The 12,864-nt window shown below is 39.0% G+C and overlaps 1 protein-coding gene across 1 annotated transcript in view; it reads right to left on the reverse strand.

Annotated features, from left to right (window-relative positions):
* Positions 1-12,864, reverse strand: part of LOC140272220 (inactive dipeptidyl peptidase 10) — a 31,058-nt gene that overhangs the window by 4,109 nt on the left and 14,085 nt on the right. Inside the window, exons 6-18 of the mRNA XM_072367586.1 lie at positions 11,026-11,078; positions 10,356-10,437; positions 9,823-9,943; positions 9,569-9,723; positions 6,135-6,232; positions 5,864-5,987; positions 5,439-5,480; positions 5,257-5,361; positions 2,525-2,616; positions 1,686-1,733; positions 619-737; positions 480-527; positions 103-201 (exon numbers count right to left, since the gene is read on the reverse strand). Coding sequence (XP_072223687.1) covers positions 103-201; positions 480-527; positions 619-737; positions 1,686-1,733; positions 2,525-2,616; positions 5,257-5,361; positions 5,439-5,480; positions 5,864-5,987; positions 6,135-6,232; positions 9,569-9,723; positions 9,823-9,943; positions 10,356-10,437; positions 11,026-11,078 — 1,186 coding nt within the window. The remainder of the gene's footprint in view (positions 1-102; positions 202-479; positions 528-618; positions 738-1,685; positions 1,734-2,524; positions 2,617-5,256; positions 5,362-5,438; positions 5,481-5,863; positions 5,988-6,134; positions 6,233-9,568; positions 9,724-9,822; positions 9,944-10,355; positions 10,438-11,025; positions 11,079-12,864) is intronic.

Genomic DNA, 12,864 nt, shown 5'->3' on the forward strand with positions numbered 1-12,864 from the left:
CTCAGAATGCCACTTGACAAAGTAACAGTTTAAACAACAAGAGATAAAAAATAAATAAAAATAAGAATTAACATAAAATGGCCTTTTGTTTGTCTGTTGTACCATAGTTGTCTGCTGGGAGTGTCCTGAACAGAGTCTCAGGGAGCCTTTTGTCCTCTAGCGCTTTAGACAGGGGACTGTTATCCTCCAAAATGACATATCCTAGTAGAGATGACATACCACTGTGTTACAATTTTGTTGTAAACGCCAACACAGACATTGCATTGTATGGTTCTTCAAAAAATTCTCATGATCTCCGTGCTGATTGCTCTAACTGTTAGCAACAGACAGATGGCAGTGTTCACATGCATGACAATGAATCTATGATTTGGTATGCTTGGATTTATTGCTCTCTGCAGGTTGTTGGGGAAAACTGCAGACAGTCTGAGTGGATGCACAATATTATCACTACGAGTCAGACATGCAGATTTTACACTCACTGGAGGGGTCCTTTGTACTGTGAACGGTCACTTTAGGGATTCCTGGACCTGCAGAAATGTTTAATTGACAACACTGTAAAACTGACCAGGCGGTTTGAAGCTGTGACATTCACAATGAGTTTGCACATGTGTGATTTACCCAAACAGTAGAGGATGAAGTGGGTTTGATTGGGGCTGAAAACAGCTTTGAAGAAGCGACATCCATCAATGAGATTACAGGAGATGCACTGGTGCTGAAACACTCCATTCAGGTCCACACTTTGAAGTAAGAGAAAAAGGTTACTGACAAAATCTTTAAAAAATGGGTCAGACTAAAGTGGTTTGCTTTTCTTCATGAAAAGGTCAAATGACCGCCACCCCATTAAAGAAAGTATCTTGAGAAAAACTACTCTGCCGGCCGACTTCTCAGAAGCATATAGTTCAGTAAGGTTAGACATAAAAGTCATTACACAGATTGCTCTGTTAGACCGAGTCTGTAAATGTCCCTCTCCACTCAACTGCTTACAAATTTCATACAGCACTAATCCCCAGCCAAGTTTAATCTTCCAACCTCCGTAAAAGATAACTGTCTCCTCAAGCCCAAAGCGATGTGAGCTAATAGAATTATATAAAATCTGTGATGCTGACGAGGGAACAGACAAGTTTGTATCACAGATGAGTCAGGTCAGTAAGCAAAGCAAAAGTGTGTTTCATGATTGTGTGTTTGAGCTTTTGATTTGTCTGCAACACACACTAAACCAGAGAACTGAATTCATACCTCAAGACAAGTGAAACATTCATGAAATATCTTGTCAACTTTGCCTTGGTTGCCTTTAAGCTTGTCTCAGACATTCATGTTTTGTAATAGCTTTATTGTCTGATTCATTTTCTAGCTCCATCCTCAGGTAAAAATACAGTAGAAAAACACTGTTGCACAATTACCGTGCTATGCTTTGTGTTTTCTGCTAAATCTTAGTGCATGAGTTGGGATTCATAGAGGTGTTAACACAGCTGAAAATTGTTATCAGTCATAGCATGTTACATGACAGGAAACCCAAGTTTTCTGGGTGAAGGAAGTTTTGAGCATTTGAAATGGGTCTTTGTGGATATCTGACATGTTCGTTTAACAGGAAATAACCGCATTATGAACATCTAAAATACACCCACTCTAGCTACTGAAAAGTTTCTTATATAAGATCAGGTCATATTGACAGGGTGGTGGCATACCTGTATAGGTGTCTGCTCTGTCGGGACTCTTCTGTACTCAGGAAATAACTGAAGATGAGACACAGACACAGAAAGTGAAGATCTCAAAACTGTCAAACATTTGGATGTTTCAACTTCACCCCCACATTCTTGATAGCAATTATTCATGACAAGAATCTATCAATACTTAATTACTTGCACTTTATTGAGGTCAGACTATCAAATTCTTTTGTAAAGAAGCATTGGTGATTGTGAATTCAGTCATTTCAATGTGCCTCGCTGTGTGAGTCATGCTGACTATCCACTTCTTTATTAACAAGTCCAGTATGAGCAGAAGAAAAATTATTTGTCAAGAGGCAAAAAGCAGAGTAAACCTGACAGGCTAGATTAACATTGAACTTTCCTTTCTTGCTTGTGATACACACACCTCAGTCAGTCAGTGGGGTTCTTGCCCCAACAGGATAAAGACAGGTTTAAGCCATAATCTGCTCTGCTCAAGTCTTAGTAATCCTTTGTCCTCTTTCAAGTCAGCGCATTGACTGCTAAAGTCTGGGTCAATACTATTTCCTTTTGCTTTTTAACTAAGATCAATGTAACATGTTAGAATGGCTTATCTTCTTATTTTCAATCAAAACCACTTGTGTATCAATCACCAACTGTAAAGTCAGACCAAATCAGGAAATGTTCTGTCAGCTCACACATCTAGATTATTCTCTCAACTGACAGCAGGAGATGATCATTTTAATGATGCCTGTTATATGACTGTACCCTCACTGTGACTTGTGTGTGCTCAGAAAAAAAAACTATGAGCTTATAAAGGGTGATTCGAGTGAGCTCCACACACTGTGGATCTCACATACATTATTCCAGCCTTCTCGTCTAAAGCGCAGAGCAAGGTGACGTCCCAGCTCCCCGATGTCAAGAAGCGAGGGGGAACAGAGGGAATGGCAGGCTGCGTTACACACAGAAACAGAGATAAAGAGCGAAGCAGATACAGTCACACAGACAGAATAAAAATAACTGCAGCCATAAAGCAAGCGTTTGTCAGAAGATGGAAACACGAATTAAGCTAGATTGATGATGCTAAATTAAATCAAGGCAATAGTGCCTAGCTCATAAAAAGTATCTTTGATCTTTTTATCTAATTATGTTTATCTTTAATGGGAATGATAGAGAGACACAGTGGATTAAATTGGATGTGGGTCATTGCATCTAATGGCATGGAGGTGTGGATTTAATTCTAAGTTTGAACAGAGAAAAAATTATCAGACATTATTCCTCTGGATTCTGAATTTAAAAAAACACGTAAAAAAAGCATTTTTTTAAAATGCCCTACTCTGCATAAACCTTAGTCTTGTAAGGACTATTGCAACCCCATCAAATGGATCACTGAATTGCAAATGTAACTAACCTTTTTTCTGTATTGTCAGAATATTTCAATTAAACGTTGAAGTTAATGAGCAACTTATCCAACAAAAAAAAAAGAAAGTGTTCGTATGACCCAAATGAACCAATGCATGATCACACATTGATCTTGTTTCTCACAGGCAAATGTAACAGAACTGTCTGAGAGAATTAAAAATGGCCATAAGGCCATATGGCAATCAGCAAAGATCTCGATAGCACTATTTCAACTATTCATAATGTTATGAAGATGCTTAGGTTCTAAATGTGAGATGAGTGTTAGGGTCGGTGCACATTGTGAGAAAAAAATCGATGCAAGAAAACCTTTAGCCTGAACTGGAGCACTGTGCACTACCATTCTGGAATAAATAATCTAGAGACAGAGGAAAGAAAAGAAGAGCTCTTTTGGAATGAATTGCATCAGTTTCTTTATACAGGCAATTAAATAAAGCCTAAAAGTAGTAGAAGACCCTACCAACAATAACAGAAGGTGAAGGTTCTATCATGTTGTGTCACACAAAAAGTACACATCCAACAGAACAAATTAATTCTTTTAAACTAGATGGCAAATCGAGCAGCATTCGTAGGAAGATTTTTCTTTCTTTTAACCCTCTGGCAGTCCTCTAAGAACACATCTTTGAACATCCAACTTGTACATATGGAACTCATGCCTTTAAAACCAGCACCTACCTCCCTGTCTCTGTTCAGTTAAGATTAGTTCAAGCACTGGTGTAATACAGCCATACACATCCAATGTGTTATAGAACAGAAAAAAAATTAAAAATACTTTATTCATCCCCCAGTGGGGGAAATTCAAATTTAATGACTGTATATTAAAAAAAAAAGTTAATTAAAAAAGGAACAAAACAAAATCTAACCATACATCGTTGAACTAGAGAAGAATTCTCCTGAAGCAAAAGGTATTATACAAGGTTGTATGCATGTTGAAGTATCCTAATTGTAATTCATACTTTCTATACTTTTAAAAATCCAGCCTAGCTCAGAGCAGCTGGCTTGGCTGGCTATCTGCAAGTCTATTTCCTAAGGTTAACACTATACAGCAGGAGGAAGGCCAAGGCCAGAAGTTCCCAGGCCTTTCTATTATTATCATTTTCTTTCCATGCTGATCATTTAACCTGTTCCTCAAAGCCCAAGCAAATTAAATCTAAAGTCCCATCCTGCATGAAGTCAGGATTGGTTGCCCCTTGTTCCTGTAGATAGTCAATGTAGAACATACAGTACAAACTGTCTGTCTGACCTCATTTTCAGAGACTTTATGTGGTGCTCTGCAGATTCAAAGCAGAAATAATTCTCAGCCATAACACAGACGGCTGATGTAGCATATGATATGCCTTGTAACACATAAGGAACACTTGTAAAAAAGTTAAACTACTTATACAGGGGTACTTAAAGGAGTCGTCGGACCGTTTTGGAAATCTTTAATCTTTTTTTTTGTTGTCCTGAAACAAGGGCTAGAAGAACCATACATGAGTTATGGGTTTTGGAAAATCTTTTTGATTTAGTCCACAAAAAAACGCACTTTCAGTCTGTCTGTTAAACAAATAGTTAGCTTAGCATGCCAAAAGAGGAGAGCCATGTAAGACATAAAAAACATCTTATTGACATTATTATGATTTTTTTTTAAGTTACATTTCACTTTATGAAAACCTTTTCTATTTGATGCCAAATATCTTTAGATAGTGTCCTGACTTGGATGAAGCGGATATGGAAAATGACTGAATGAATGAATCTTTAGATAGTTAGAATAGATAGATGATTAGAATATCCTATAAAATAGATAATTAAAATATTCTGATCATACAAAATTGGTTCATTTAAACTTATCTATCAAGATATTCAAAATTCTGCACACAGCTGTTAAGCTAAGATTAAGTGGATTTTTAATTGGCTGACAGCAGAGTACCAAGAACAAATTTAGCTGAGAAATGGTATTGTGTTTTTGCAATTAGTTGTGTAGTTAAGCAGAAAATAAATGCAATCAAAATGCTTTGCCAATGAAAAAGGTGGAATAAATTATGAGAAAAACTGACATTAGATTCTTAAATGATGAAATCTGGCAATCTAATTAATTTAACTCCCCATGGCTTAAAAAAAGTCAACAACTACATTTGCCAGAAATGATCCAAAGATGCTATGAGCGAAGCAAAGTAACTGAAATAAAACTGACCTGAGCTGTAAGACCAGCAATATGGTGAAACTCTCCACGAGCACCTTGTTTTGCAGGCAGTATTGTATAAAAAATGGAGGCATCCATTGTAAACAGCGGCACATCCTGTTGGGAAAAATGCGTTGAGTCAAAAGAAAGGTGGTTGTGGTAAACAGACCTCTTAAAATACAAGCAATACATACCTGTCGTTGGTTTTGAATGATATCCATAGTCATTTTGTGTTTCTATGGATTCAACATGATACAGAAAAAAGTATCAGTTAAACATCTACACAATTTTAAACCAAAATCTTAAGAGGCCTTAAATAATATGTGGCAATGGAATTAGTTTTGTTTAATAATATTTGAAAATATTATTTGTTCCTCACTAAAAATCTACAAGGATTTCAAGCAAAAGCAGAAGCAGTAAAGTACTGCAGTGAATCATTGAACATTCTTCTCGTGCATTTAATGGCCTCAAGTATTAATCCATCTAGTGGAGATTTGAGAGCTTAAGGAAATCAATTGAACTCCCAATACTGTGTAAATGAAGCAAATTTCTATTAAAGTTGCATATTGCAGTAGAAGCCATTCAGATTACTTTTGCAGAACAAGAGATGACTGCTCACCTCTGAGCATGCCCCTGTGGTGGCCTCACATACGCAGAGCACTGATTGGTTCTGGGCCCGATTCAGCCAGCGAACTGCGAGCTGGGTGCTGCTGATCCAAGTCACCATGGAGATGTAGCTGTCTCTGAAGAGGTGATGCAGAAAATGATACATGGGGAAAGCAATGAAAAAAAAGAAGCAGTGAAAGGGAGAGCTATTTGGACAGAGAAATGATTTCTGACAGGTGGTGTCAGGATTCGTAGACATTCATTCTTAATTCACAGACATGTACCTGGCCCTGAGAGAGTCGGGAGGCATCATCTCCAGCGTGTGAGCTGGACCATACAGATTCACCACAAACAGACTGACTGATGGAACGCTCGAACCAGCCTGTAAGACAGGTAAAGGAAAAAATTATCAAGCCAATAAACAATTTTAAGAGAATATTCTGGCAATTTATTCCGGACACTGCAGCAGCAAGACTGTTAAGGCTGAGACATCGTCACTTTCTCAATTTTTAATCACTCAAAAACAATCAATATGGTGACAAATCTAACATGTGTTCTCATAACTTTTTGCAAATCAATAAAAAAAAAGGCAACTTCTCTCATGTATTATTTTAAGTACTCAGAATCTTAATTAATTTCCTTGCAAAAGTGCCTTCAGTTGCCATGACAGCTTTGAATCTTCCTGGCTAAGTCTCCCCAAGATTTGGAAATCTGGATTTGGGTGTATGAGACAATTATGGCATCTGTGATGGCTTAAAAAGAGACATCTACAAATACCAAATTAAGGGTATGAATATGACTTGGAGAGAAAAATTTCAGCCTTAGAATATTAAGAATATTTCCACCCACTCTCACCAGAGAAAGGGTAATACATACATTTTTCCACATGTCGAAAATATAATAGTGTCACAATCCAGAGTTGAAAATTGAGAGATTACAACGTATCCCCAGACAGTAGACATGTCCAGCAGACATGACTGGAATCTCAACCCATGAAAAGCAAAATGTCTTAACTTCTAATCATGTATATTGATTCTAAACCAAATCATTTGTGGGAAAGAGGGAAGTAGAAAAGTGAAAGGACTGCATAAAATGTTGCAAAAATGAAGTTGTCAAAGTGTTTGGCGTGGAGGTCTCTGTAGAATCATCCTCCACCATCCCCTCCTTCCTCCTTATGAGGATTTGTGACTAGACCAGTAGTGCTGAACCTGATGAAAGTTGACACTATGACATACCTAGTGAGACATTGAGTGTTAGCATTATCATGTTGTGAGACGCTGGTGTTGAGCATGAATTTCAACATGTAGCGAGATGTGGGAAGAGACTGAATTTCAATTAAATTACGCATCTAGTTTAAAGCTGCGTCTCTATAACAGAGCCCTTAACAGAGTGAAGGGCTGAACATAGATTTCTGTACGCTTTTTGTTGGTGCTTTACAATCACATGTCAGCTTGGTGCACTTGGTGCAGCGTTTCTTTGCCCCTTGGGAGCAGTCCGATAAAAATGTGGAACAATTTGAGCTGTGGGCTGCTCATAGTTGTGTTAGCACTGCTGTTGGTCTGTTGGCTTTTCTCTGCTGTGGAAAAGACAGAAGTCAAAGTAGACAAATATCTGCTTTGTGATGAAGTGGAACTAAGTGTTGAAATAAAATGATAAAGAATTGTCCAGTCTAGCTGTTATTTGTCACCTGTGTTTCTTAGCTTTTTATTGTTTTTAGCAGTTCATTCCTTTTGTCATGAAATCAGGTTATATTGGCCCATCATGACTTGAACTAACTTTCAACTAAACAACGTTTGATCAAAGCGATGTATTCTCTGGAGCCTATGCATGATTAGCTTTTTAAAGGCCTGTACATTTGTCTGTCTGTGGGGCCTGAGAGCAAAGCAGATGGATACCTCCATGAAGGTATAAAAGCAACTTTGGAAAAACATAATCTTTGTAGAGTTTTTAAAACTACATGTATGCTGTAAAACTGCCATGTTTTGTAGTTTGGAGTAACATTGCTATCACACATATTGTAATAGGATTGGGTTTTTTTCTGGACCGTTTGTTTTCCTGTTATTATGGGTGATTTATTAAATAGAGCCTGGTTGTAAAAATACCAATATCATACATTAAAAATAAATTCTTTAACACAATAAAAGCTGCATTTAAAAAAAAACAAAACCCTATGCTTCATTTAACAGGGACCTTTTCAAGGAGCTACAGTAGAAGGCGAATCCAGATCAGGGTTTTCTCCATATCCACTGACATCTAAAGTGTTGTGAAGATTAATAAAAGTAGTTTGCTGAAGTTAGAGAACTTTGTCTCTTCTCACACTGCTATGTAAAGCTTGCATGGCTGACTATATTACGAAGGCACAGAACACGAAAAAGAGAAAGCGTGGTACAACTGCAGTCACTTAAAATCATTCTGTACAAGACACCTTCAAAAGTACTTCCTCCAGATCGGGGCCATTTTGGGACAGAAAATGTTTCCATGCAAAAAGTTCAACAGATATGTTTGTCCACAAGTCCCAACAATAAAGGTGCAAAAAATGTAAGATGTTAACGTTTGACATTTTTATGCCTTATCCGAAGCAACCGTGTATGACATCAAATACGTAAGAAAAAAGTATTGCAAATTATTGGGTGTCAATACTGGGTGGATGGGGCTCGTATTATTTTTTTGGCATGGTAGTTAGCAGTGTAACACAACCTTCCAGCCCATCCTACCTCTTTTATAAACTTTCTTGAACACTTCATAGTGGCACAATATCACTTTGTGACAGTTTCATGTCTTGAAAAACGTATAGAGCATTTTTAACCACTGAAAATGCAGTAATTTCACACATTTGAGGATGGTTGACTGTTTCATTGAATAAAAAGGCGACGTGTTAAAATTTCGAAAGGTAAATTAAGGTAACTATGTTATGGCCCTATCTCGTGGGTTCCCTGTAAGTGTTGCATTCTGGGGGAGTCTTCCTCTGAGCAGCTGTCACACCCGCAGCGCATTTCCTTATCATACCTGGCAGCTTATCTTCCCTCGTTATTGTTTGCACCAGTGGTAGTTCACATTTAGCCACATTATCAGTCCTGTTTCGAAAAGTCACTTAACTGTGTTCTTTCGCCTCGCTAATTCGTCCTCTCTTCCCAGGAAGCCCGTCTAACTACCTTATCTGTCTTTGTGATGAAGCCTGCCCTTCAGAAGACCTTACACGTTTACTTACTTGAGATTCTGTTAATAAACCCAAACTTTTACTCTAGTTCAAACTGGCCCTGCAGCTACACCTTTCTGTTTGGAACCCAGAAAGTGTAGTGAATGTACAATTGTTTTTGGCCTGTATTATGATACTGTAATGTTTTGTGACAAATGTAGCTACTACACATACTGGAGTGAGACTGTATTAAATATTTTCATGGCAATGAATGGCCTCTGTTCCTGTGGTCAAAAATCAGGTTGGACCCTCCAAACATCCCTAGTACCTGAGGAAAAGTTCCTGTGGCTAAAATTGCTGTGAAAGTGTGTGAAAAGACAAAGGATATGAAGTGTCTGTATCTTAACAACTATTAGATGGATCACCATAACACTTTGCGTCGAATTACAGCACTTATAATTCTAAGCTGCTTCCAAACAAGCATCTGGTAAAGAGCAGTACTGTCGCTGTGAGTGTTAACATCCTGACATCAGCGTAGCCGCACAGATCTGCTAACATGACTCATCTTAAAACAGTTTTCACCTTTGGATAGGGGAAGAGCACATTGGAGGGGTAGAGACCACCCAAGAAGTGAGGTATTTCCATCACAGGTGTAGCAGAGTTGTTGATTCTGAGGTATGCCAGCCGTGCACCATCCATCGACCACCAGTGGGCAGCATATGTCAAAAGCACCTCCTCTGTTTAAAAAGAACACATTTTTTTCAAAGTGGGAGCCTGCTTTTAGTTATAACTGCTGTCGACAGCTCGTGTGAGTGTGGAAATGCACTACGTCCTACCTTCATATGTCCAATCAGAGAGCCCGTTGACCACATTCTGCCCCTGGTCAGTAGATGTGAGACGCAGGGATTTGCTTGTAACACTGGGCTTGTAGTAGATATCTCCATCAAACACAAAGACCTGGCAGGAGCCACAGATTCACATTGCCAGTCCATTATCAAAGACAGCAAGGTTATAGACTTCCCAGCTGGCCGCCTGATTTGAGAGGCGACACCATCCAAGTATGAACGAACGATTGGCCAGCACACACACAGATGAGAGCCAGTGCATCTTTACTTGCCAGTTAACATGCTGCAGATGAGCACTGACATGACATTATCAGTATAAAACAAACCCATTATAGTGACACAGCCATTGCAGATGGAATTACTTTCATATTAACACCGTAGCAGTGATGTTGTCATGATGGAAATTGTGTCAAATGGAGGATGCATTGATAGGTAAGTGAGAAAATGTCATCATCATATTGTTGGATTTAGTTTATGCAGAAGACAACTCATTTATCAGGAAAATAAGCAAGTGCCTTGCTCACCAGCTGGTTTCCCTGAGGTCCCCAGGATGCATACTGCAGCTCTGTCTTCTCCCTCTCTGTATGGCTAAGCTCCATCAGATCTCTGGAACACACACAAAAACTCAGACATAAGCCTCCCATTAGGGATAGCTGTCCTGTTTGAAGCCTTCTGAAGTCCCTCCATGCCCTGCCCATGAGAGGGCTGCTGCACCACGAGGAGAAAAGAGCAAGATGCAGAGAGGCAAAACGAAACGGAGAAGGGCACTGGTTCATGCAGGAGTGCAACATTTCTTTTTCCATAATCTCCATCTTCACCAGACACACACATTTTATTTTTTATCCAAGACAATCAGGCAATGATCAGCATTGCAGATCTTCCTGACATCCTTCTCCAAATCATTCTTCTGAAGTTCCGGGATCATCCAAAGCATCAAAGAAGATATCCCACTGATAATGCTTAGTATGAATCTCAGGCAGTGACATCAGAAGTACAGTACAAAACTTACAGTGTGGTTCTTTGTGGAACCTGGAAAAAAACAAGGATGACGAATGGATGCAAGTTTGAGAGACATGAAGTTTTGACTGAGTGAGACGCACTTTGGGGGACAGTTTTTCTATCTGCAGCTCTGCTTGCATTGGTAACGCTCATGCCCAGTGCATCTCATGCATTAGCATTCACGATTCTACCTACCCATTGGTCACACTGTAGATAGCATAGGAGGCTGTGAAGGACTGAGAAAACACCTGAAAGAGGTAGAGGATATCATGCACACAAGTGTGTCGCACATACATGAAAACGCACGCATATTTTAGATCTCACACACGCTCCTACACATGTAGAAATACAGTTAAACGCAAACAAAACACTTGTGTAGGTGAGATCGCCTTATATTAAGACAATAAGAAACAGGAAGCTGTGTTTGAATTCTATGTGCAAATTGCAAAGCACTGCTTAAAAAGGGAGTAAAACACAATTATTAGAAAAAATTAGAAAGGCAAATGTTCAGTGATCCCAGAATTATTAAACTGACTTCACTCCCAACTAACAAAGCAATGGAACCCAAGTGTGTTGTATTCTATTTATCTGTATTTGGACAGGCAGCATTTTAATATTGCTTTGACTGTTAATAACATCTTAGTGCTGTATGTGTAAATTATCATTGAACTACTGGCAGCAATTTAATCCGTGTTACTTTGTTACTTCGATTACGAATTAATAAGAGAATGTTCCACCCTTAAGGCTAAGACGTGAAAGAAAAGTAAACTAAGATACTAACTAAACAGTATTATTTCAGCTAATATCCATCCAGCTGAGCTTTGTTGTGGCTTACAGCTCTGAATCGAAAATCAGCAGCTCTGAATAAGTAAATTAACATGCTGAAGTATCAGAATCAATTAATGTTTACATTTGCATGTGTGTGCTGATCTAAACTGATCAAAGCGTTATCTGATGAAGTTGAATTAATATACTGATTTTTACTATTCTCTCTGTTTTCTTGAAGCAGAGGGTTGAAGGCAGCGTATTTGCCCACTGGCCTCTGAAATCCCCGGCTGGAAAACCAGTCCCTGCTGAAATTAAATGTCACATCCTCTATGCACCACAGCGAAATTGGATTTTTCTTCAGTGCTGTTTGTCTGTTGTTAGAAAATGCATAGTCGGGGTGGCACAGGCGCAAGGCTGCAGGGATAAAAGAGGAGAAATAATTTCCGAGGCTACCTAAACAAAATCGAAATTTGATTGCAGTGTAAAGTCTGAGTGTGCAGAGAGTACAGGAAAAGAGCCGTTTCATGACACAAAACAACAACTAGCACAGGAAGAGCAAGGTATGAATCAGACAAGCACTAAAGGAAAAACCGAGGAAAGGAAATCTGGAGAAGTGAACAAGACAGCAAGTTAAAGGGCGCGTCACTCGTTGAGCCGAAAGGGCACAGCATCGCCATCAGCACCATGTTCATTCAGCTGTTTTATGATTTGTTTAGAAACCCAGTGATACTGCGAGTAATTTAACATCACAACGCCTTTGGCAGCGTCTCTGTGTTATTACAGTTGCAATGTTTGTCTGTGTGATAAACAGAAAGGAAGGGTGAGAGTATCTGTCTCGGAGAGACAAATTGAATTCTAATGTGAGTGCCAGTAACATATCATAAATCCTCCAGCTCGCTCAGCTTGTCACCCCTCCTTTACTACCCACATCGTCCATGCTGCCAGAACAGAGGAGAGGGGGCACTGTAAACAGATGAAACTCTCAGAAGATATTGTGACAAAGGATATGTGTAGAGATTACAAAATGCTTTGAATGAACACAGGTGCTAGGATCGATTGTACAATCTAAAATACACAATGCAGAGATAATAGCATCTGTACCTCTCAACATTCTAGCCGCCTCAAAAGCATTTTCTTAGCAGTGCCACAGTGCGCTTGCCTTTGATAGCACCCATCAGCCTTTGCTGCAGAATGCAGACCCAACTCCTTTGGCATTTTATCTGTCCCAAAACTAGACTGTCTTGGCAGATTTCAGTTCAGCAGCTT

This window comes from Leuresthes tenuis, unplaced genomic scaffold (assembly GCF_036924035.1).
Source record: "Leuresthes tenuis unplaced genomic scaffold, fLeuTen1.0.hap1 SCAF_16, whole genome shotgun sequence".
Lineage (NCBI taxonomy): Eukaryota > Metazoa > Chordata > Actinopteri > Atheriniformes > Atherinopsidae > Leuresthes > Leuresthes tenuis.